Below are 27,272 nucleotides of genomic sequence, written 5' to 3'. Positions count from 1 at the left end.
AAGTCACAGCCAGAGAAATACATGCCTGGGGGATGGAGAGACACGTGCGGCACTGAGAGCAGCCAAAGTAACCCGTGAGTAAAGTGTATCCGCTGTAGCAGGACCATATAAGAGACTGTGCATGTAGTGGGCACCAGGCCCATGTTCCGTTAAGAAAACATTGCAGCGGGCGCTGTGCCCATTGTAGTGCATACAGCCACGCCATTTATAACACCGCCTGTGCTTTGCAGTACAACTACAGCTCAGCATTCGAGTCACATGACTGACATCCGGATAGAGCTAAATTGTTGTCGGTTTCTAAGGGCAACCAACAAAAATTGAAAGCCACTTTAGATGTGAATAGAGAAAACGGCACAAAAAAAAAGCCTTTAATTAGCATCTTCCCTTCCATAACAAAGGGAGCCTGTAGCTTATTACATGCGTGAGAGGAAGTATACGTATGTGATGTGATACTCGATACCGCTATATATTTATGTTGCTGCCTTATGAGAGGGCCGTAGATGTAAAGATGCCAGAAGAGTGAATTCCGACTCTTCTTTTAGCCAATAAAGTATTTTCTGGGAGGGATATAAAGAGTTAGTTTGTTTTCCCACGTCCTCTGTCCCCGGCGCCTTAATGAGTCACAGACGCTCGAATCCCGCACTGAGCTCACAGCTGCTCCATTTCCCACGTCCTCTCCATGTGGAAATCCAGGATATTTTGGATGCCGCGTGTGGCCCCTCTACCCTGGGCGGGCTTGTAATGTCAGGACTATTTCTGTGCCATTGGTTTGCAACCTGTGGCCCTCCAGCCGTTGCAAAACTATAACTCCCAGTGTGCCCCGACATGCTGGGAGTTGTAGTTTCGCAACAGCTGGAAAGCCACAGACTGAAGGCCATGGAGTATCATGTGATTCTTTCGAAATGACCTACATAAACCTCTTTAAATACTATTGTGGGAACTGCAGTGTGAGCGATTGTCCTGTACAATGTTAGTATTGGAATCAGTCCCTGTGCAGTCAGCAATCAGTCCAGTACTGACCCTGTAATGCTGAAGAGAGGGAGGACCCAAGGGAAGACTCTAGGGTCTCTGGGACCGTGGCTGGGACGGAATCCGCACTCACCGGTGTGGAGGGAGCTACAGAGTTACTTATCTCAGTTTGCGCCAGGCTATGATTACCGGTGGAAGTCATGGTACCTTTTTCACACATTTCAGGCAGTAAGGAGATTAGGCTCTCATGCGCGACTTAGACCACTTATGGTCGGGTAAAAGGCGGTGTTTTACCTCGTTGTACAACACCCTTGGAAGTGGGACCCCCAAGGAAAACTTGTGTAGTCGGACATTGTGCAATGCTCAAAACTTTTATTAACAAACAGTTCAACTTGGGCCGAACAATGTGACAGTCAACAATTCCCTTGTCTCGGGAACAATAGATGGAAGAAGCATTAGAAATTAAAATCAGTTCACAAAGTCCACAGGACAGTAGTTATCAGTGTCACTTGGCGCCACCGTGCAACTTACGGTTCGGAATGTCCAGGAAACCAGTCTCTTACTTCCCGCTTTATACAGGTCGCACATCGGGTCTTGTCCTAACAGAATGCACAGGACGGGTTACTTTAGGGCCGGCCGCTGATGTCCTCTCTAGAAAGTGTGTCAGCAGTGACAGCCTCAAACAGCCCGTTGGGCAGGACATCCACTCGCGTCCCGTAGGGAGGAACGGCACACACACTAAGGCTACTTTCACACGGCCAAGAAAATTGCGTGAGATTTGTGCATCTCGCAATGCACAAATCTCGCACAAATATGAACCCCATTCTTTTGATAAGAGTAATATACATGAACATGTTCTAACTTTTTGCCTTCCTCAGAATGCATCGCCCATTGTTTTTAATGGGACAGGAAAACTCACCGACAGCGTGTGCACACGAGTGCGATGCGAGGTTTCCCATTGAAAACAATGAGAAACACTTGGCGATCCCCCTTTACCTGATCGCTACTTTACCTGAAGTGAAAAAAACGGGTGAGATATCGGCTGAGTTTCACCGCCCATTATTGCGCTAGCCCATGTGTAGGAAGCCTAACTCAGCTCATCTACACAGCCACTTGCCAACTAGACCCCGATCGTTAGAAAAACCAGGAGAGAAGAGCCCCTAAGGCTCTGGAACCACATAGCAACTGTTACCTCTGCACCCCCTACAGCTACATGTCTGATTGTAGCAGTGGCTTGCAGTAGTAAAAATGGTGACTCTGTTAAGGCTTCGTTCACACTTGAGGTTTTTGCTGCAGTTCAAAGTTTGCAGCATTTTTAAGAACCACATGTAGTTTCTAAGTTTGCAGTTTTTTAGCAATGCATTATGTTTAAAAAAAAACCTCATGTGGTTTTTGTGACAAGCATTTTTTTTGCTGCAGTTCAAAAATGCAGCAAAAATCACCAATAACAATTTCCTAATATCGCTAAAGTGACTGGAGCTTCAGGTTAACCCTTTATGCTCCTATTTCCATGCACTATAAGGCCTTAGTCAGACGGGCGTTTTTTCGCGCGATTTGCGGATCGCATGACGGATGCGCATGCGCAAATCGCGTGACCGGGGGCGAAAAATCTCGGGAAAAATCTACACCTAGCCGCATTAATCGTCGCAACAAAACGCCCGTCTGAGCGGAGAAAAATCGCCGTGCGCATCAAAATGCGCATGAAACTTAGACTGGCCGGCGAAAAAAACGCAGCTAGCTGCAGTAAATGATTTTGGTGCGCACATAAAACGCCGAACGCAGATAGGCGCGATCTGCAAATCGTCGTGTCCTATAATTTATCGCATCCCGCATAAAAAGCGGACATGTGACCGATACCATAGCGAACCATTGGTTCTATATATGCGCGAATCGCATGTGCAAATCACGCGAAAAAACGCCCGTCTGACTAAGGCCTAACACTGCCTTCACAAGGACCGAAATTGCTGTGGAATGTCCGCAGTAGATTTTGATGCATTTAGGGTATGTTCACACAACAGTCTGCAGCTTTTTGTTGTGGTTCCGTGCGCAGATTTACTCTTGTCAATGGGCAAAATCAGCATGCAGAATTTCCGAAGTGAAAAATAGTGTCTCTGTGGCAGCCAAGCGCAGGCCTATGCAGGGAGACAGCGGGAATTACGATGTTTTGTCAACGGCAGCTCTACTGTCCCTCCCTGAAGCACTTAAGTTCGGCCCGACTCAGCAGCACAGCACACAGTGGAAAAAATACCTGAAGTGGTAATGATGGCTTGCCTTGAAATCTCCACGTGACGCCAGTGCCTCTTAGAGAAATGAACCATCAGAAAATAAAATAAAAGAATCCATAATCGAAGTGGAGTTTAAACCAGAGGCACATGTTTTTTTACTCCACATTCTCCAAGAATTAACTGCAACAGCCTTAGGTACAATACCCCTGGAACATGTTTTGTGGAACAATCTCCGGTACACTTGCGTTAAACAGACACTCCTTCCCCGTAATACAGTCACCATCAGTTTCAGTTATCTGATGGAAAATTCCTGGGAGAGTGTTCCTGACACGGAGGGAAAAAACATGAACAGTCCTTCACTACTGGTTACGAGCTTTCCTTGCTGACCTAGTGGCTTTGGTGGGGTAGACTCTCACGCCAGACTTGTCCTCTGACTTGGAGCAGCAGAGCGGTTCCTGTACCCCCCAATTCAGTGGTTAAGCAGGGGGTGTGACATTCCTTACCAACTTCTTCTCCCTGAGCTGATCCTGACTTCAGGTCCTTGGAAGGGGTTGCATCCCATGGCTAATCAGGGATGTGCCGGGGCTTAGCCTAGACTGAAACTCCAGAGCCTCAGCCTCCATCACATGTGCTCCTTTACCGACTACATCTCTCCAAACCCTCTGTCCCCGCTCCTGACCTATACCCTGACCAATCACGCCACACAGAGCAGGTTAGGGTGACGGGTGTACAGACACCACCAAAGTGTGATGACACCAACACGAGACACATACACGCACATGACAAGAGACCAATATCCATACAGACACAAACACAGAAAGACAAACCACATGAGGTAGACAAGCACGTGTTAGAGGGACCCTAACTCTGGGTCACTACATTTCTATGTAAAAAGTCACATGTCACTATGTGACACAGAAATGTTTCGGAATTTCACGCACAGATATTGACCATTGACGGGGTTAAATCCTCACACGGATTCCCAGAAAGACACGGATTTTGCTGTGGTTTTTAGAGGTAGGCTGCACATGGAAAATTCCACCGTGTGAATATACCCTATATAACCTAAGACTCCATTCACATGGGGCAGTTCGGTTGCAATAAAAACTGCACCAAAAAGTGCATTTGCAAAACTGCGTGCGTTTTTTGCCACATTTTACTACAAACATAGTAAAAACACACACGGTTTCACCAACGCACTTTTTGGTGTGCTTTTTATTGCAACCGAACTGCATCGTGTAAATGAAGCCTTCGGGTTCAGTCAGACGGGCGTTTTTATGTGCAAATTTTACTTGCGTTCGCGTTCCGCATCTATTAGCACCAATGCGCAGCGGTAAAATATAGGGCAGCGGATTAAAAAACACAAGTAACTGCGGCATTCCAGCTTGTTTGGATGTGAAACCCCTGGATGCTGTCACATCCAGGGGTTTCACCTTGTGCTCAATGCGGCTGGCAGCAGTAGTGTAGACCCATTGAAAGCAATGGGCTGCCGGCAAGCCCTGCAGTCATTTTCGGGGAAGAGCTTTAAATATAAGCCCTTCCCTGAAAATCATCCCTAGAATGTATAAAAAATATATATATATATATATATATATATATATATATACTCACCTCTCCGCAGCTGCCGGGGCTCAAGCGCATTCAGACGTGTCTTATCCTGAACTGCTGTGAAGTGCTTTCAGCAGGTGGGAATTTCAAATCCCCGCCTGCTGAAAGTGCTGCCTCTGATTGGCTGAGCACTGTGACCAATCAGAGGCAGCACTCAGCTGTTGAATGACAGCTGAGAGCTGCCTTTGATTAGTCCCTGCGCTCAGCCAATCAGAGGCAGTACTCAGCCATTCATTGAATTCAATGAATGGCTGAATTCAATGAATAGCTGTCACAGTGTTCAGTGACAAGGGGACTCCCCGCGGAGATGAAGAAATCCACAGCATCGCGATCTTCTCTGTATGGCAATGGGACCGCTGCTGCCGCCAGCCCCATTGACCAACGGTTAAACCCCTGGATGTGACAGCATCCAAGGGTTTCACATTCAAAGATAGCAGGCAGCGCACTTTATGTGCGCATAAACGCAGCCAAGTGCGGTTTTTTTCAGTGTGACGCCCGCTTCAGTCACGTGAATTTTTGAGCATTTGCGTTCTGCGCAGAAAACAAACGCCCATCTGTCTGAGCCCTAAGGCTGTCTTCACATTAGCGGAAATGCTGTAGAATGTCCACACTGGATTTTGCCTTAAAAATTCTGCAGCATTTAGGGTATTGTCATATGGCGTATTTTGGAGCGCATTCCACACCAAAATATGCTCACAATACGTGTCCCACTGATTTGTACTGAGAAATTGTTCCTGTCTTAATAACGCGTTTTTTCCCCCTGACGTGTAAAAAGAAGGGAGACATTTTTTTGTTTTACACGTTAGATTTTGGCTTTGCCCTGATATATCAAGTGTCAAAATATGTGTCGCCAGGTTTAGATGTATATTTTGACGTGTATTCGCACCTAAAAGCTGAGAGACGCAGATTTTTTTCTGCCACTTCAATTATGCCGTGTGAACATACCTTTACAATACAAGCCGTGTTGAGGGAGTTTCGAAAATCGGCTTCACATGGTGCGGAAATTTTCCGCAAAGAATCAACAGCATTTTATAAAGAATGCAGCATACCTATTTCTGCTTCGGAATTCGCCGTTAGGCTGGGTTCACACAGGGCGGATTTGCCATGGAAATTCAGTCTGGAATTTCACTGCAGTACATCCGCCTGCGGCCGCTAATCCCGGGGGTTAGCCAGCCATGTGGACGAGATTTGTCAAAAATCTTGTCCACACGGCCAATCCATCGTAGCAAAGCCGGCGCTGCTGCACGGATTCCCCAGCTGCAGCATGTCTATTTTTTTACCGTTGCAGCCGCGCTGTTCTCTATAGGAGCGCCGGCCGCAACGGAAAAGCATACGGTCAAGCTGCTCCAAAACCCGCGGCAAAGTGCCGTGGGTTTTGAAACAGCGCTTTCCCGGCGGAAATCTCATAGTTTTTTCGCTGCAGCAAAACTGCAAGATTTCTGCCAGCAATACGTCCCGTGTGACCCCAGCCTTAGGCTTCTTGCACATGGATGATTTTAAAGTTGAGCCTGATATCATTGGGTGTAACTCACCATCGGACACCACACGAGCGTCCGTCCATCTTTTACTCTGACTATTTGTCCAATTAAGGGCTCAAACATACGGGCCTTAGGGACCTCTTATACGTCCTGCTATTACGCCACAGGATGCAGCCAAATCCGCAGTTGTGGAATTTACCGCAGCTTGCCTGTTCTGCTCTGTGTGAAGGGTCCTTTAGGTGTGGATTTGGTCATTGTGTATTTACTACATATTAGCCACGGGTTTTCCATTGTGGACTACTCTAATGGCAGTGGATACGGCACGTGTGAAGGCAACCTATAGTTTAGAAATGCAGTAGATTTTGGTATTTATGGGGATATTTGCTGTTTCGGAGCTGGAGGTGGGGTGATGTCTGGGAGTGATTTACGGAATGGGCATTTAGAGTACGATGTAGAGTTCCAGATCTGTGTCAGATGTGTTTGCAGCACAATGTTTGATCTGGTTATAATAATCCGCCACCCGCCTCCAGTGCAGCATCTGCCACACATAACCATATGGTTACGCATTGGCTTTGTGGCTGTAGCGCTTTACGTCCTTCCATTGTCTGGTGACTCATCGTCATGTTGCAGAACTTGTTTCCTGGCTAAAGAAAAGAAATCTGTGGAACTTGTAAGTGAATCCGCCTGATCTGTGGGTTATGAAAATAGACCCCACTCCGAGGAATCCGGGGGAAGCGAAGGCCTGTCAGGAGCGTTTGGATTCTGTTCCAGGCTCCTGTGTTTTGTATTAACTCTTTGCCAATTGTCAGAAAAACTATCCAAGTCATCCATCTGTTACAGAGATGTGATAAAGAACAGCGCTCTGGCCCTTTAAATTTTTCATTGCCACCCTCCGGAAATCCCTAACGAAATTCGCTTTAGGAAAATATACCCTCTTTGCCTCTTAGAGGTTCCTTGTGTGTAGTAGACATCTTTTTCCGCTTGTGTGGAGCTTGTTGACCACTAGACGCCTCTACGACGCAGAGAAGAGATGTCACCCAGTCACCAGAGTCTGAAAGGGGCGCATTATTGGGATGTGAGAAGCTGGGTGGTCGTAGCGATGAATTGCGCCCACCAGGGCCGTTCTGACCAGACTGTTAGGAGGTGTTGGGACCAGTGGATGTGTGAGGGCACATAAGTTGACCGGGCTCAGGACCCCTCAACAGATCACCAGTAGAGAGGATTGTCTGATCGTCCAACAAGCATAAGCAGCTCCAACTGTTTCATTGTCCGGCATCCAGAGACAGGTAGCGTCATCATTACACCCCCTGTGTTTGTCGGAACCATTTACAGGTGTTTGGCTGAAGGACATTTGGTCTCACGGCGCACAGAATGTGTATCTTTGACACCCAACCACTAGATTCTTTGGCGCCCTATTGTTGGAACATCCAACTGTAACTATTAAGCTCATTGCCTTCGTGCAGCTTAAGGCCTCAGTCACACGGGCGCTGATCCGCCCGTGCGTGCGGACGACTCTCTGCATGACCGGTTCCATTGCCGGACATATGTTCTTTCTTCCAGCCGGTGCGGAGAGTCGTCCGCACCTGCAGTGCAGCGGTCTTATTGTGCAGAAACACGTGCAGATCGGCGCCCGTGTGACAGAGCCCTAAATGCTCTGTTGGATTTTTCTGTCTCCTCGTGCCTTATTCTGCAACATCCCAAAAGAACTTGGGGCCTGTGTGCCATTCTATCCCTAAGGACCGCTGACCCACAATACAGAAGAATGAAATATCCCAGGACCGGATAATAAATAGGCATACAAGTAACACATAATACGCTGCAGTCAGTCGTCATCTCACGCTATTATACATATAAATCATATGCGATGCTGCTCACCATTTCCGGGCCTCACACCACGAATCTTTCTTCACAGCCATTTTTGCGGCATAGTGGAGTTCACTCATGACCGCTTTGTGAAATTCGCCACCATCACATCCCCGAGGAACAGTGAGGAGGGAGTTCCACTGTGTCCTGGAGCGTCCCTCCACGCCTGGAGTTGTGAGCCTCTCCCAGCATGCACTGGGTAACCGCAATGGCTCCTTGTCTCTGAAATGCGCCAGTTTGTGTAAACAATTCATTGTGTCATTTTTAGAGAGTTACTCAGAGAAAAAAAAGGAGGAAACCACAGACCAATTTTCCCAAATCTGGAGGACGATCCCCTCGGGAGGACGCAGAGAACAAGCGTTCCTTGAATTATTCATGGCTGTTACAACACTCTGGCTGGCACTGAATATAGGGGCACTCTTTCTGGCCCTGTTTTGGGATACTGTGGATGAAACCATGTGTCTCCTACCATGAAGCAATGCAAGGAGCACTAGTGCTACTAGGGCCTCTAATGGGACACTTACTACTGGGGCCACTATAGGGGTCGCTATCACTACTGGGGCTGCTATGGGGTTACTATTACTACTGAGGCTGCTATAGCAGACTATTGGGGCCATTAAGGGGATTACTGTTCCTTCTAGGGGCACTATTACTCTGTCACTTCACACAGGTCTCGATGGTTCAAATATGTGTTGGGTATCTTGTGTTTTGGCGTTTTCAATGCCCATAAAATGAGTGGTTTTTTTCCTTTTGGGGGGTGGTGGGGGCATTGTTTTACACTTCGCCATAGGCAGCATGAAGGCTTGGGGCTCCCTTGGATGAAACTATTAACGGGAGCAGTCCGCCTGACACTGTATATGGGGCATTCCAGTATGGCTAGTGGGTGCTCTCTCTTATTGTACTGACACAACTGTTGGGGGTACAGTTGGCACAGCAAGTTTCAAGCCTCTGGAATGAGGGCAGTGACCTCTGGTATTTGGGAGGTGGGGGATGCGTTATGGTGGTTTTTGGTGATTTACAGTTTCTGTCTGGAATGATCCATTAGACGGAGAAGCAGTCTGTGCCGGTTTTGCTTGGCATAAGTTTAAATACCTTTAAAATGCACAAACGTGTCTTTCTGCAGGAAGTGGGCAGCGTCGCCCTTATTGCAGCGCCTTCACAGGCCTGACCCATTTTGAAGGTGATAGTGGTTATTAGCAGAACTACTTGGGGTTTATGCTGAGCCAAGAATGCATCATCACGCCTCAGAAGTGTTACTGTGCAGCGTGTGGGCTAACACCCGTATCTACTGTCTGTGCCAGCCAGTGCAGACACCTTGCAGCCAACATTGTGGGGGCTTCTTTTTTTGGCGTTCGGTTCTAAAACTATATCCACCCTTTCTGTGAAGTTCCTCTTTTTTGGACAGTGGATATGATAGCCTCCAGAGTGCTTTTACAAGCTGGATTGTTAGAGTTTTCATGCTAAACGACTGAATGATTTGCAAGCGAACAATTTATCTACCTGTATAAAACAGCATGAAATTTGAAAAGCGCTGCGGTATTTATGTTGCTCAGACTGCACGTATTTGCTGCAGATTTTCTCTATAGAGATCAATGGGAAACAAAATCCGAACCAAATTCCGCAAATAGTTTTGTTGCGGATTTTGGAGCATCTCTGCTGTGGAAACTATTTTAATCTGCTTAGAAAACAGTTTGTTGAGGTTTGAAAATAAAGTTTGCCAGTGTGCCCTCCGTACAGGAACCACCACATCACAGGAACACAAGAGCGGACAATCCGCACATAAAACGCAAAATACAAAAACTGAAGTAAAATCCACAAAGCTCGTTACCTCTGGCCTTCTGCAGAATCACAACCAAAATTGTAAAGCAGAATTTCTGCAGCTGAGACTCAAAAACAATAGACGGAACAAAGTTGTTTCCGATCGCAGAATCTTCAGAAATTAAAATGAGTTCATAAAGTCCACAGGACAATAGTTATCAGCGTTCCTTGGCGCAGCCGTGCAATTTACGGCTCGGATTATCTAGGAAAACAGTCTCTCACTTCCCACTTTAGTACAGGCCACACTTTGGATCTTGTCCCAACAGAATCCACAGGACGGATTCCTTTAGGGGTGATTGCTGGTGTCCCCTCTAGACTGCGTGTCAGTAGAGACAGCCCGTAGAGCAGGACATCTGCTTGTGTCCCGTAAGGAGGAATAGCACACACTAAGCCGTTTTTACACAACACGATTTGCCGGGCAACAGATTTTAATTTCTAAGGATTCTGCGGTCGTAGACAATGTTGTTCCTTCTATTGTTCCCAAGATAAGGGACTTGCTGACTGTCACATATTTTGGCTGAATTGGCCCAAGTTGAACTATTGGTTTATAAAAGTTTTGAGCATTGCGCAATGTCCGGCGACACAACTTTTCCTTGGCGGTCCCACTTCCAAGGGTGTTGTACAGAGAGGTAAAACACCGCCCCAAACGTGACCTTAAGTGGTCCAAGCCGGGCATGAGAACCTAATGTCCCCGCTACCTGAAACTAGGGAGCAAAGTACCATGACTCCCACCCGTAACTATAGCCAGGTGCAAACTGAGATATGTGACTCTGTAGCTCCCTCCACACCAGTGAGTGTGGATTCCATCCCAATCAGGGACCCCCCACTCCTTCCCTCGGATCCTCCACCCATTCAAGACGCAGAGCCCAAACAGGGTGCCCCTATAATAATTTGCAGCTACCTGCCATATGTTCATATGGTTAGGGTAATGCACAAACTGCGCTGCATGCTACAGAGCGAGGGTGCTTGCTCATTCCTCGGCTGATTTCATCTATTATGCCAGCATAAAAATGGTTGTGTGATCAGGATGATGCGTTGCTGCGGGGGACATGCCGTCGTTCCCCCATACTACCGATCCTATGCAGGTAGTACATACAGGTGAACAGCACCGATTAATATTAAAGCATGACGGTCAGTCCTCGTTCAGAACGGCACGTGTAAAAGGACCTTGTTGTGATCGTGATTCATTAGAATGCTTTTTCTCCGGACCGTTACCCCTTTAAACGCCCCCCTTGTACATCGCCTGATTTTAGGGCACAAATGTTAGTTCACTCAATCATCGGGCCGTGTAAAAGGGGACAACCATCCTTGATCAATGAGTACCGATGAGCAATCATTCATACCAGTAATTCTCAACCTGTAAAAAGAGTATAAACAAGCGCCGATCAATACGCTTTGTCGATCTGCACGTGTTACTTGAGCTGAGAATCCACTTCCATAAAAGGACCCTATACAGGGCAGCAAAATTATTGTTCTCAGGGATGTGCTTTCGACCGTGATGATACTCTATGGAAGACGAATATTCATATGTATGAACGCTCATCCCCTCAGAATGAGTAGTCCGATGTAAGAGCCCAAGTAACTGTCTGATTTCGTCTCTTTGCAGAAATTCGTACAACTTTTCCTTCTGTCTCTTGGTGATACCTTCCCGATGCCGCGAGTCACAGGCTGAAAATAAATGACTTGTAAATAGAGGTTTTGCACCTTGAGCTGCCGCTTCACCTCGTTGTACTGTCACATCTTACGGGGCTGTAATGTATGTAGGTTGTGTCGGTGCGCAGCGATCCATGGGGGCTGTGATTCATTATGTGACACTGAGTCGCTATCTGATATTCACCTTTTGAGGTATTTCCTCTGAAAAAATGGAACATCCCAAATAAATATCAGTTTTTGAAAAAGCTGGGTGACAACTTATTAGGCCACCATTATGGCTTCAGCAAAGGACGTAACCAGCTCTCCTACAGTATCTAATGACAAAGTTACCTAGTTATGTAACCACAGGGGTGGCAACGTATCACAACATAACTAGCAAGATTTGCCATTCTCCAGAAACGCAGTTACAATTCTGCAGATGTCACAGCTGAAATCTCCCAGGATTCCCTGCTTGTGCAGTGTCTATGCAGCATCCTGTAGGGTGACCCCGGATACATGGCATACGCTGAGGAGCTTGGAGGGCAAGATGCTGGCTTGTCATGGCGGCACTTACCATGCACGCAGCCAAGGCCAGGGCAGCGCTGGGCCTCTTCCGGACACCCCGACATTGGGATGCCCAATAAACATTTGAACAGGTGATGAGGTTGTCACAGGTGAGGCCACCGGCATGAACATGAACATCGGCGGGGAAATTATTGAGCCACAGACAGTGATATAGTACCTCAGGTCCCCAGGAATAGTCAGGGCCTGGAATAACTTTACTTGAACAAACACTCCAACGATACAAGACAAAAATAGACAGTATTCCAAGTATACAGACAGACTTGAAGATGAGTACCTCCACCCAGCGATCCCTGCAGTAACAGATACAGCCACAGGGACAGATATAGCGCTGTTTCTGCAGATCCTTTATTCTAATTCCGGACAGCCCCTTTAGGGTATTTGTAGGTCATTTGGTTTTAAGCCAGACCCTAATGGAAAACTATCATACACCACCCAGACAGACCACTAATTTAAAGCACAGCTCCAGTCGATGGGTTGTGAATGAATCTGTGAACTGCAGCCTGGTGGAAATTACAGAATGAACATTTGTTAGAATTCAGTTAATACAAGCCATATTAGTGGCAGATAGTTCTTATTAGTAGTAATAAAAAGGGAGAGGTTTAATTCATTATGTTTGTCATTTGCTGTTACTGTGATTCAGCACAGCGATTTAAAGACTGAGATGCCACCAAATACTCAATAACATCCCCTTGGCAGATTTCTAGAGGGTTTGCTCACATAACGGAGCAGGAAAACGGGACACATGAACGCAGGTGTGAACGTAGTCTAAAGAGCTAAGATTGCCATAAATAAGTGTAAACCACATATTAGTGCCTGTTTATAGCAGCAGACATAGTACCAACCACACCAGTGCACCGTACAAGAGGGATGAATGTTGGATCATAACCCCCCTCCGACAACCAACCCTACCAGTTCCCATATAATCGTACCAATCCAGTCAATGTTCATTAAATAGCAGCCATATTAATGCCCATATTATAGTACTAGCTTTGCCAGTGTCCATATAATAGTACCAACCCTTCCAGTGCATATCAGTACTGCCATCAGTGCTGGACACTATTAGGGTCAATATCAGCTGTATCCCAGCCAGAGGCGTAACTTGAAGCCCCGATGCAAAACTTGTAACAGGGCCCCCAACTATAATGCTTTTCTCATAGTACTGGGTTCCCTAAATGGAGAAGAGAGGCCTTATGGGCGCCCTAAGGCTCCTGCATCCTCTATAGTTACGTCCCTGATCCTAGCCAACTCTACCTGAACGCAGGAGCCCTTTAAAGGGTGACGCCACCCAAAACTGAGCATGCAGTCTCTGTAATAGTGGGGGTTACAGCTCGCCTCGCTGCTGGATAAAACCTGTGTGCCATCTGAGAGAACAATACAAATCCTGTGCCGGCTGGAAGAAATCCGATTTCCGATGTATTACATATCTCCGTAATGGGAACCTTCTGGAGGTGAACACGCCAGCGAGCAGCGAAGCGCATGTCACATCACAGATCCACTAGTTATGTGGGATGCAAATTCATGTGTTCATGATTCCTGCAAGGAGAGGAAGGAGACCCTGCATGTAATATCAGTATAACGGAGCGGAGACGCCGCCAGCTATTTCCTGCTGTTATATATGTTGGAGACCATCAATAGCTGGGCACCCCGCGTCTCATCACCTTTAGGAAATAATCTGCTAGGACCCTGTGGGGATCTACTGATGTATCTAAGCCAGTCATGTGTGATACTATCTGCTATATCTAAGGATATAATGTATGATACTGTCTGCTGAGCTGTGTATCTAAGCCTATCATGTGTGATACTGACTGCTGAGCTGTGTATCTAATCCTGTCATGTGTGATACTGTCTGCTGAGCTGTGTATCTAAGCTTATCATGCGAAAAGAAACTATCCAGAAGTTGCCAGAGTTTAAAGGGAACCTGTTACCAGGTATAAATGAAGTTATGGTGCTCATACTGGAGGTTCCTTGGAGTCCGGGAAGGTATTTCTTCTACTTACCTGGCTCCCCAATCCACTGCTGTTACCACTGAAAGTCAACGGGAACCGTGCAGCTGGACCGATGGCTGTTCGTGTCCACTCCCATTTACTGCAATCCCTTTTCTTAAAGAGGCATGTGATATATTTCTAAGCTTGACTCCTCTGTTTTTATTAAGAACTACCTTAGGGGATATACCCGTGCGTCACACGGCGCTGCAAGCGCAGGGATTGGTTGTTAAAAATTGGGCTTTCAAAATTATTTCCTTCTTCTACATAATAACTGATGTTACTACGCCATTTTCCAGCAGCCGGAAAACACAGGTCTTGCCCTATCTTTTGCAGAGATACACAGGCTTCTATGTGAGCTAAAAAAAAGGGAGGGGGTTTACCTGCATCCAGCGCTGGCAAAAGTAGACAGCTGCCTCTATTTAAGCATTAATAGTCATTCCAAGGATTTCTAAGGGATTTACGTGCGGCGGTGTATTTTTTTCGCCGTTACGCTGCAGCTGCCTGTGTGAATGGACGAGAAAATGCTAATTTAGATCCGAACTTGATCCCGGCTATTCTTCATTCACGTGATTTTTAGCGGCGATCGGCCAAGTGTAAAAATGCATACGGTCGGGTGCAGGAGGCCTGATACATTTTATCTGCATTGATACATTGTAACAGTTGTTGTGCTGATGTGTTTATCCCACAGAGGATTTGTTACAATGATTACAATTGTAGCAAATGCTTCCTGCTCTTTTCATTCACTGACAGCAAGCAGATAGGGGACTTTAACCTTTTTTATTTTCGGACTAGCGCAATGCATCACACTTTGGTAGTGAAGGGGTTACTAAGAGGAGGTGATAATAATCCCCGCACTTTGTAGCCTTATGTATTCTGACTCTTGGCTGCTGCACATGTCACCGCTGCTTGATGTGGATAGAAATGTTTCTACACCCCGGCCTGTCAGCACCTCCTAATCCCACTTCACATGCTTGGAGAACACAAGTGCGGGCGCAGCAGTGGTCTGGTGGCGATGATTACTTCTCTTAGCGCAAGGATCGGATTCTGGAGGCAGTCTCATGACAGTCACAAGTGAGCAGGACAGGACAAGGGCAGCCACAGTGTCAGGTTCCCATGTGGGCTTACAGGCCAAGCCGAGCACTCAGAGCTGCAATCATGATGGTGACGTCTGACGGATAATGCTACATCACTAGAACAACATGGATTAGAATAAGGGAGCTGCCAGTATTGTCCCATTTAAGTTTTAGCTCAGATGTCATCTGAATCTTCAAGACTAGCTTTCCTGTAGCAGTAAATAAAGCTTGTGGACCTCAATGCAAAATTTGTAGCGAGAGTCCCCACCTACTATGTGCCACTTATAATACTGATGTCTCTTGTGGCAGTACTTCCTCTACACCCAATACAGCATCACCCCTGCTCACCCCATAGGCTTCATACACTGAACGGCCCCTTTATTAGCACGTTGGATTCCTTTGTCCACCAGAACCGCAACAACTGCATAGATTCCACTAGGTGATGAAATCCCTCCGCAGATTAGATGTAGGTGCTGACATGTTCTGACAAGCTTGAGGAAGGCCACTACGGCCGAAACGTCGCTGTCTTTTGTAATGGGGCAATAAAAAGTCTTTGTACTTTTCTACATCCGTTTATGCTGCCAGTCACTGCTTTTGTGGATGTTCTGACCAGCTGACAGGAAGGGGTCATCGATTCATGTTACACCATCGGTACTGGTGTATTATGACTCCACCGCGAGTATGGGTGGAGACATAGTGAAGGCTGTATCCGCTCAGTGTATGCCCACAACATGGTGATTGGCTGCCTGCAGCAAGGTCCTAGCAGCTTGGGGATGTAGGTATGGCTGGGATGGAGGGTTAAGGTTAGGGTTAGTTTCAGTGTTAAGCTTACATTAATAGCTGTAAATGCTTCCATGTGAGACCGGGGCCGCATGAACATGCAAGCATTATCAGCTAATAATGTAAGCCTAACACTGAAACTAACCCTAACCCTGAGGGCTCTTTCACACGAGCGCATATACAGCGCATTTTTATGCCCGGGCGTATATACGCGCCCATGTGAGAGGCATTGATTTTTCAATGCAGTCGCTCACGTGGGCGAATATGCAGCGCGTAAATATGCCGACAGCGTGAAAATTAAAGCATATATGCGACCGGCGCATATACGCTCAGTCAAAACATAGTTTTGGAACTATGTTCTGCCCAATATACGCCTGCGGGTCCTATAGACTCCTATGGGAGCAGGGAAAGAGAAGGGAGGGGGAGGCATTTTTGCAGTATCCAACACTGCGAAAAGCTTACTGGTGTCTTTATATAGGCATTGGAAGGCATCTTGAGTATTTTGGCAGATCGAGGGATTTCTGGTGTATGGTATATTTTTTCGCTAAAAACAACGCTCATGGTCGTGTGAATAGGCGAGAAAACGCTGGCCGTGATTGCGGAAAAACGCCCATTCAGGCACTTATACAGAGCGGGCGTGAAAAACGTAAAAACACCATCGCCGTTTATGCACTTGTGTGAAAGAGCCCTAACCGTCTGTCCCAGGCATTACTATATCCCCACGCTGCCGGCTCCTCTCACTCACCACCTGGCGGCTCTTGTCACTGGCCCTGTCGGCGCTTTACTGGTTAACTGCTGCCGACTCCTGTCGCTCACCCCCTGGGCCTGCAGTCTGTGGCCCTGACGGCAACGCTGCTGGCTCTTCTCACTGAACCCCCTGCGGGCTCCTGTCACTGCCCCTGCCAGCGCTTTAGTGGTTAACCGCTACAGGCTGCTGTCACTCTCCCTGGGCCAGCGAACTTCTAGCGGAGTGGCAAGTTGCAGGACATGAGGGGGAGCAAGGCGTGCAGCCAATCACTGACTGAGGGCGTCACCTGGATGTCAAACACCTACCACTTCCTACCTACCACTTCCAGTGTCAACAAGGTACAACAGTACCCCTCCCATCAGCACCGTGCAACAGAAATCTTGATCCATCTCACCAGGAGATGTTTTTCCGTTGCTCAGTGATACAAGTTTTGCGCTCTTTTGCTTGCTGGAGTCTCACCTTTCAGTTTCCCTAACACAAAATGGCGCTGGAACTGGTCGTTGTGCATTCAGACACGTTAGTTGGAGCACCAGTGTTGCATTCTGCTGACTGTGCAGCGCCTGTTGATCGGAATGATTCCTGACATCCTCCTCTGACCCCTTTCAGTGACGAGTTGTTTCTGTCCCTTTCACGCCATTCTAAGTATATTCTCCATACGGTTACATGAGAAAACCCCATGCGGTTGGCGGTAAGGCCTCGGCTAGTGTAGCGCTGATGACCAGATCTCATTGGAAGTCACACAGATCGCTGGATTTTCTCATCTAATGTGGATTTACACTGATACACGGAAAACTTGTCACATGATTTTATGCCGCACTCTGGGGTTACGGGGAGAATTTCCATAAATAAAGGGCTGGGGGTTCTAAAGACCCGTCAGTATAGGTTCTCAGGCCAGTTGCTTCCTATGATTTCGACGTAATATTGTGTTTGTGGGAATGTTAGTCGAAACAACTGGCGCCCCTTCGTACTTGTAATTAATGAGGGCCACAGTTCATGGATGCAGCATAAAACAGTTTCTATGTAACTCTGCCTTCATGCTGCCGAATGTATGCCATAAATATATGCAACTGTGTTACTATGGTGTTCATACATCTGCAATTGACTCCCACTGGAAAAAAATGTCTACCTTTTTTGTATGCACCATATTGTGTGGTGCAGTACAACCCCCAATGTGGTGGTGCACTAGAACCCCCAGTGTAGCATGGTGCACTACAACCCCCAGTGTGGCTGGGTGCACTACAGCTCCCAGTGTGGCTGGGTGCACTACAGCTCCCAGTATGGCGGGGAGCACTACAACTCCCAGTGAGGTGCACTACAACCCCCCCATTGTAGCAGGGTGCACTACAACCCACAGTGTAGCATGGTACACTGTAACTCCCAGTATGGTGGGGAGCACTAGAATTCCCAGTGAGGTGCACTACAACCCCATTGTGGCAGAGCGCACTATGACTCCCAGTGAGGTGCACTACAACCCCCATTGTGGCAGGGTGCACTACAACCCCCAGTGTGGCTGGGTGCACTACAGCTCCCAGTATGGCGGGGAGCACTACAACTCCCAGTGAGGTGCACTACAACCCCCCCCCCCCCCTCATTGTGGCAGGGTGCACTACAACCCACAGTGTAACATGGTACACTGTAACTCCCAGTATGGTGGGGAGCACTAGAACTCCCAATGAGGTGCACTACAACCCCATTGTGGCAGAGCGCACTATGACTCCCAGTGAGGTGCACTACAACCCCCATTGTGGCAGGGTGCACTACAACTCCCAATGAGGTGCACTACAACCCCCAGTATGGTGGGGAGCACTACAACGCCCAGTGTGGTGTGTAAGTTCGTGGTCTTGCTGATCCGTGCCGCCTTCTTCACAGCTGATCATCCGATGCCTGGCGCTGAGCTCTGTGCCGCTGAGGATAATGTGAGATGTCACCTGTTGGATGTGACAGAAGCCAGCTCAGCTCGCAGGTACCTGGGCCGGGTGCCCGACAACGTGTGAACAGCAGCGTCAGCCTGCCTGGAACCATCACCCTCCGCATCCATCTCCTGCCTCCCTCCTCACAATAATCTAATGAGCGCTGATAAAAAGCCTGATAGTGCTGCACTTCATGAGCGTGTATTCTGTCAGCTGCCAGAGACTGCCGTGGTACCACCCAGATCTCTGTAGTGTGCCACCTGGGTCTGCCAGCTGCAGGATATGACTGAGTACAGCTGGATCAGGATGCCACCTGGGTCTAATAGACTACATACAGCTTTACCAGGGCACACCTGAGCCTATCTGGGTACAGCTGGATCGGGGTGCCACTTTCATGTTATTACTGTAGCTTTACTGCATCTGAGCCTCTCTGGGTAGAGTTGGATCAGGGTGCCACCTGAGTTTGCCAGCTGCAGGATATGCCTGAGTGCAGCTGGGTCAGGGTGCCACCTGGGTCTGATAGACTACAGTTTAACTGGGGTGCACCTAATCCTGTTTGGGTACAGCTGGATTGGGGTGCCATCTGGGTTTGATAGACTACAGCTTTACCAGGGGGCATCTAAGCCTGTCTGGGTAGAGCTGGATCAGCATGCCACCTGGGTTTGCCAGCTGCAGGATATGATTGAGTACAGCTGGATCAGGGTGCCACCCGGGTCTGATAGACTATAGCTTTACTAGGGGACATCTGAGCCTGTCTGGGTACAGCTGGATCAAGGTGCCACCTGGGTATGATAGACTACAGCTTTATTAGGGGGCACCTGATCCTGTTTGGGTACAGCTGGATTGAGGTGCCACCTGAGTCTGATAGACTACAGCTTTACCAGGGGGCACCTAAGTCTGTCTGTGTACAGCTGGATCAGGGTGCCACCTGGGTCTGATAGACTACAGCTTTACTAGGGGGCACCTGAGCCTGTCTGGGTACAGCCTGATCGGGGTTCCACCTACATGATATTACTGTACCTTTACCAGGGAGCATCTGAGCCTGTCTGGGTAGAGCTGGATCAGGGTGCCACCTGGGTCTGACTGACAACAGAGAACCATTTATACATGGCATTTTACAGCTGATCATGATGCCACTTGCTTGTGATTGATGACAGCTTTAGGGTGCGTTCACACGAGCGTAGGCGTATTTACGTTTGCACGTGCGCAGCGTATAATCGCCGGAAAGAACGTTTTTTGGCGATCATGACCAGAGCTAGAAAGCGTATTATCGTTTGTTCCTACTTTGCAAACTATCTTTTCGGCCATCGAATATGCATTGGCGCGTATTTCGGTCGCGTATGTTCCGTTTTTTTCTCGGGTTGCCGTTTTTACGTGCCGTAAAATCGCCCGTGCGAACGAATACATTCAAAACCTACGCCTCAGATGGTCACGTATATACGATTGGGCGCAAAAACGCGCCGTTTATGCGCTCGTGTGAACGCACCCTTAAGAGGGGGCGACCTATGTCTTTCTGCGTACATCTGTGTCATTAGGGTGCCTGAGTGAGTCTGGGTACAGCTGTATCAAAGTGCCATCATGTGTGTGAGATTGAATAAACCTTTTACCAGGAGATCACCTAAGTCTGTCTGAGTAGAGCTGGATCAGGGTGTCACCTGTGTCTGATTTAGTACTGTTTTACCAGGCAGGCACCTGAGCATGTCTGGGTACAGCTGGGTCATCAGGGTGCCACCTGGGCCAGATTGACAGCAGGGAACCATCTAAACATGGCATTATGCAGTGCTATGTGGGATTTGCCTGAGTAATACTAGATCAGGATGTCATCAGTGTCTCACCTGGGTATGCTGGCATGGGTAGATGAGGGTGTATCCCTGGTTACATGTTGCCCCTTGGTTGCACGTTGAAACTACTCAATCGTGTCTAACTAGGTACTGTGGAGCATTCTGTCACCTGGATCTGACTGGGTGGAGCTGGTTCTGTGCCACCTGGATCAGCATGCTGGTACCAAACAGACCAGTTCTGTCAATCCTACAAAAAGGGATTGTGCCACTTGGCATTGCCTTTACCCTTCCACAGAGCTCCTGGGGTGCTGTGGGGTGCGTCCCCCAAGACCAGCATCTTACCGATGATTTTAGTGTTTCCTCAAGGACGTAGAATGGGCAGAGGTCCGGAGAAATAATCAGATCGTCAAATTAGTCTTGGCATCTATGTGGCAAAGAAGTGTCACCTACAAGAGAGTTGGGACCGATGTTCCCAACGCAGCAGCAGTCGTCGTTAATCCTTCTTCTACCCTTGTTTTCCTCTACTATAAAGTCCCTTTAATAGGATGATATAACCCTTTGTCCTATAAGAATGGCATGTGCCAGAAAACGGCGGGCACGCTTGTAAGCGCCATTGATGTCTCAGAACTTCTCGCTCTTTGTTTTAACTGGCAGGGTCTGCAAACAGCTGTGAGGATGAGGGGGGGTATTCCAGAGACCCCTGATAGATTCACACAACTGGAAACATCTGTGGCTGGAAATCCTGGAGAGTGCAGTGTGTGGGGAAGTGTGTGCGGCCAGTGGAATAATGCGGGCAGACCAACATGTAATGCTGCTCTGCCAGCATTCCTTCCAGCCTATCGCCGGGGAGAGGATATCCAGGATAAACTCTGTCTGGGTCTTCATTGGAAAAACAGTGATACCTGATGATAGTAGTAATCCGTGTAGGGTAGTGGCCAACATGCAGTGTACAGTAATTGGATACAGCCTTAAAGGGGAAGTATCGCCTGATAGATATCATCCCTTTTAATATTCCTTAAAGGGGTTGTCCAGTTATAAACTATTGATGGCCAGTCCTCAGAATAGGCTGTCAATAGTAGATTGGCAGGGGGGGTTTGCCAGGACACCCTGCCGATCATCTGTTTGCCAGGCCAGTGTACTCATGCACTGAGCTGATTTCTGCAGGAAGCAGACAGCTCCGTTCTTACTGCAGTGGCTAGGCTTGGTATTAAAGGCCAAGTTTCCATTGAAGTGAATGCCAAACCTGCAATTACAACCGTGGCCACTGAAGTGGAAAGAGAACTGTCTGCTTCCTCCAGAAATCTGCTCAGTGGAGCTCTTGAGGATATACCATCAGTAGTTTACAACTGTGAAAATAACTTTAAGGCCTCATGCCCACGGCTGGGTCGGATTCCAACAGCGAAATTTCGCTGCGGAATCAGACCCGGTGCCGGCCAGAGACCCTATACTCACCTGTCCGGATCTACGGCGAATGTCTCAGCCGGTGTGCATGCGCAGTGTAGGGCATAACACTGCCATCGCGCCAGTGATGACGAAAGCCACAGCAATTTTAAATTTTGTAATCGCCATGGATCGGACAACTTCCACTGACTGCAATGGAAGCCGTCTGTGTGATTTTCCACACAAAATAGAGCATGCTGCCATTCTTTCCCGTAAGTCGAAAATCGCAGTTGATTTCCGCTCATGAGCATAGAAGAATTGTTTAACATGGCATGCTATGGATGGACATTGCTGCAGAATTCTGCAGCGATAATCCGTTTGTGGGCAGACATATTCCAGATATGAAACCTTTGGGGTGCATTCACATGTTGCGGAAACATTTGCTAATAAAGGGAATGGGATTAAAGCAAATCCTGCTCACATGTAGAGGGAAAAAAACACAGCAGATTTTCTACTGTAACTGTACTGGAACTCTAACCTAAAGATTGCAAGCTATCCCCCAGCCACAGGATAGGGGACAACTTGTTGATCGATGGAGTCTCACCACTGGGGCCCCCACCGATCCCAAGAACAGCCGTCCAGTCTTCCCCGTCCTTCTCACTGCAGGGTTACTGCACCCCTCACAGTGAGGAAGAGACTGAATGAAGCACAAGCACACTAACGCTCCATTCATTGGGACTGTGGAGATAGCCGAGCGGCACCCTCTTGGGATAGCTGTCAGCCCCATTGAAATTAATGAAGCACTGATCAAGCATGCTCAGTCAGCGCTCCCTTCATGCTGATGTCACTGCGGGAAAAGAAGCGACCTCACTGACAGAAGATTGGTGGGGGTCTTAGCAGTGAGACCCCCAACGATCAACAAGTTGTCCCCTATCCTGTGGATATCCTGTAGATGGGGGATAACCTGCAACCTTGGTACAACTCCTTTAAATAGCCTAGGATCCAGGTTGCATACAAAGTGACCCCACATCTCTAGACATATTTTAAGATGCAACACATTTATCATCGTCCTGCGACATTTAATTAATTTGCTGCACATTAAATTGGAGAAGGAAAAAAGTTACCGGAAAAGTGGCATCAGAAACCGTGATGATAAATTTCCTGACCGACCGGACGTCAGGATAGGAAATGTTTGGATTTAAGATGAGGTTTCAGTAGCGGCTTCTATTACCTGTAGGATCGTTCTATTGGACAGACTATCGTCCGCAGGGACAGTAAGTGCTTCTTGGTGGTTGATGACGAAGTCAGGGGCGTCTGAATAAATAATGTAGTAGTTTTGTAAATGTCGCTGACCCCCTCCGTGAGGATGGACCCGGAATGAGAAGTTTGGAGACGTGGGAATCCTCCAGCATAAATGCAATGGAATTTTCTAAATTTAGGCTGCATGCTTCCCATGGCCGAGAAAGAAGAAGGTCTGTGGACCAAGGAGGAGGAGAACAGCATGCCGACAGATGAGCGGAGCCTCCCATGTAATAGATCATGTATGTCCCCATATCACCGAACAAACCACGTGACTCTTATAGCTCCAGATCAGCTGTCTGCAACTGACGCATAACTACAACCCCAACATGCCATGATAGCCTTCTAATCTGTTTTGTATTTCAATTCTTTACCGCTTCTCTGCTTCCTGTCAGTGAATGGGAATATACATGTATACTACCTAATGCTGAAAATCTCTCCTAAATTAATGCCAAAAGCTAAGGGCTTAAACATATGGACACGGAGCATAAGAAGATGAAATGAAACCATTGATTTGTCCTACGCGCAAGAAAGCTATGGCAGGACCTATCTTCACGCTTATTTATTTTAAACTCACGCACACTAGCGGCGAGCGTATTAGCGCATGTCGCCATGTCTTTTTGCACAAGCTTATATTCAGGCTGTGTATTAAAAACAAGCTAGACTTGGACATCATATGGCCCCATAGTAGTCACTGTACCACGACACGTATCAGTTTTTTACATAGCCACGCGGATTGCATTAAAAAAAATCACTTTTTTATAAGCTAGGATTTGGTGGTGTATTCATATACTGAGCTCAGTTCTGGTGTTGAATTTAAATTATGAGCTTGGTCCTGTTGCTGTATTTTGGTTATAAGCTTGGTTCTGATGCTGTATTTATGTATTGAGGTTGATTTTGGTGCTCTATTTCTGCTACGAGCTTGATTCTGGTGCTGTATTTCTGCTATGAGCTTGGTTCTTGGTTTTGGTGCTGTATTTATGCACTGAGGTAGGTTCTGGTGCTGTATTTATGCAATGAACTCTATTCTCATGCTGTATTTGTGCAATGAACTTGGTTTGGGTGTTGTATTTATGTTCCAAGCTTAGCTCTGATCCTGTATTTTTGTACTGAGCTTGGTTCTGGTGTTGTATTTATGTACTGAGCTTGGTTCTGGCGTTGTATTCATTGTACTGAGGTTGGTTCTACAGCCATATTTATTGACTGAGCTGTGGTCTGGGTATGTTGCTATCTTACGGCTTTCCACACAAGCAGAATACAGGCAGATTGCCTATCAGTGCAGTATACGGGAACATTTTTGTGTCTGTGATACGAGCCTGATCATTGGTCTACTGATTCAAACTCACAGCAACATAGGATCTTATAATGCTTTGGGTTCAGGTCAGTAGACCTGCGTTCAGGCCAGGTCACTTGTCCGGATTATTGGGGCAAAAATGCACCCGTTATACATTTGTGCAAAAAATGGCCTTACAGCCACATATTCATTTACAACTGGATGTAAGTGTTTCAATTCACTGACTGCAAGCAGACATCTCGAACACACAGGCTCATCTTATTTTTTTCTTCTTCAGTAACTACAGTCACAGCAGCCAAGTTGGGAACGTGCAGAGCGCTGCGCTCGGCCCCTGGGAGCAGTTTGCTTCGGAGTGTTTCTCTTTAGAAAAGTATTTTTATATCAGTTTTATTTGCATGCGCCCCGGCGGGGAAAGCGTGGCGGGGGAAGAGGGGGAGGCAGATGGGTGGAGGTGGGGTGTCAGCCGCCTGGCACTATCCCAAATAACAGTTTGTGGTAATTATCCCAGTGACTCCAGACAGAAACAATTAGACCCTGATTATTCAATCCTATGCTCAGTGGCAAGGATTAGCAGCGCCCTGGCAACTGTATAGTTAATCGCCGAATCCTTTGACCTTTTTGCTGAAACGAGTGATTTACGTAATGATGAGATCTATGTATTTTATGATTGAAAGTAAAGACCCCCCCAGTTCCCTCTCTTCTAGTTCAATTGATTGAGAGGATGGTGCCAATGTCTGTGTATAATAAGCGTGTTGTGCGCCGCTCTGACCACTTCCCTTGTCTCACACTGCTCTCTATTCTTTACAGCTGCAGGATGAGCAGTTGGACTGCGGAGCGCCTCATCTCCAGCACCCTCTCGCTATCAATCGGCCTCTGTCTGCCACTGCACTCTTCAAGGCTCCAGGTTTGACCTCGGTGGCAGTGGCCAATGTCAGCGGCTACACAGTGGCATTTCTGGGCACAGCTAGCGGGCAGCTTCAGAAGGTAATATACAAGATTGTGCCACCTGCTTATGAGAAATAAAAATGAGTGTCATGTGATAGATAGATAGATAGATAGATAGATACAAAAAGTCTACACACCCCTGTTAAAATGTCATGTTTTTGCCATGTTACAAAACCTGACAAAGATGAATCATTTCAGATGTATTTCCACCTTCCATGTTTCGTTATCTGTACAATTCTATTGCAAAATAAACCAATATCTTTTAGGGTGGAAAAATACAAATAACAAAACTAAAATAACGCCGTTGCATAAATGTTCACACCCTCTTATATTTGGGGATGTGGTTGTGTTCAGAATTAGCCAATCACATTTAAGCTCCTGATAAATAGTAGTCAGCACTCCGCTGCCATTATTTACAGGGATTCTGATTTCCCCCCAAATAAAAAAGTTCAGTTCTTCTAGGAGGATTTTCGTAATATTTTCTTGGTCGGTGAAGAATTGACAGCACATCAAAGGGATCTGATCAGAGGCGTAACTAGGAACTCTTGGGCCCCGATGTGATATTTGTAACAGGGCCACCTATCTATCATGTGCCATTTATAATACCGGTGTCTTGGTATGTAACAGGGGCCTTTGGGCCCCCTAAGGCTCCTGGGCCTGGTAGCAACTGCATACCTTGCATCCCCTAGAGTTACATCCCTGGATCTGATTGTTGGAAGGAATCAGTCAGGAGAAGGGGACCAAAACATGTCCAAAGCATTACTTATACCAAGGAACACAGCAAAGACAGTTAACAAGAAGGGGATTATATTTGGCACAACAGTGACATTACCAAGAACTGGATGTCCTTCAAAAATTGATGAAAAGACCGGAAGGAAATTGGTCCAGGAGACTGCAAAGAGGCCAACAGCAACACTAAAGGAGCTGCAGGAGTTTCTGGGAAGTACTGGTTGTGTAGTGCATGTGATAACCATCATCCATATTCTTCATATGTCTGGGCTCTGGGGGAGGGGGGCAAGATGGGAGCCTTTTCTAATAAAGAAGAAAATCCAAGCCCGGCCATGTTCTGCTACAACCTCCATCCAGTCTGCCAGAAGTCTGTGGGGGAACGTGTTATATCTGATGAGACCGAGGGGGAACGTCTTGGCTATAATTGCAAAAGGTTTGTCACAAAGCCAACAGTGCACATCACCAGAAGACCCCCAGACCGCAGTGAAGATGGTGGGGGCAGCATTATGTGTGGGGCTCTTTATCTGCTGCTGGAGCTGGGGCTTTAGTCAAGGGGGAGGGAGTTATGGACAGTGCCAAATATCAGTCCATTTTGGAACAAAACCTCCAGGTCTCTGCTAAAAAGCTGAAGATGAAGAGGAATTTCACCTTTCAGCACGACGACGACCCAAAGCATATTCTCAAATCAAGAAAAGAATGGCTTTGCCAGAAAAAGAAAAAGTTTTGGACTGGCCCAGCCAGAACCTAGACCAGAGTCCCATTGAAAATCTGTGGATGACCTGAAGTGGGCGCTACAGATGAGATGCCCTTGCTATCTGCGAGATTTGAAGCGTTTTTGCACGAAGAGTGGGCAAAGATTGCCAAGTCAAGGTGTGCCATGCTGATAGACATCTACCCCAAAACACTGAATGCTTTTATTGGGTACAGCAACAAAGTTTTAGGCCGCTTTCACATCAAAATCATGCGATTTTCTTGCAGTGCGACAGTGCTGCAAATCGCATGTATGTGAAGCTCATGCTTTCCAATGGGTTCCTTCACATTATCAATGTTTTCTCTGATGCAATGTTGCGAGAAAAAAAACTTGCGGCATGCTCTATATTTGAGCGATTTGCGATGTTTTGTAGCCCATGTTTTCCTATAGAGCCTCCTTGTTTATCGCATCTCACAAAC

The 27,272-nt window shown here is 47.2% G+C and overlaps 1 protein-coding gene across 3 annotated transcripts in view; it reads left to right on the top strand.

The window, feature by feature from the left end:
* PLXND1 (plexin D1) overlaps positions 1 to 27,272 on the top strand; it is a 109,929-nt gene that overhangs the window by 13,029 nt on the left and 69,628 nt on the right. For all 3 annotated transcript variants that reach the window (XM_066597002.1, XM_066597001.1, XM_066597003.1), the window contains exon 2: positions 25,236 to 25,412. In XM_066597002.1, the coding sequence (XP_066453099.1) occupies positions 25,236 to 25,412 (177 nt within the window). The remainder of the gene's footprint in view (positions 1 to 25,235; positions 25,413 to 27,272) is intronic.

Source organism: Eleutherodactylus coqui, chromosome 3, assembly GCF_035609145.1.
Source record: "Eleutherodactylus coqui strain aEleCoq1 chromosome 3, aEleCoq1.hap1, whole genome shotgun sequence".
NCBI lineage: Eukaryota > Metazoa > Chordata > Amphibia > Anura > Eleutherodactylidae > Eleutherodactylus > Eleutherodactylus coqui.
This window is presented reverse-complemented; position numbering and strand designations above follow the sequence as displayed.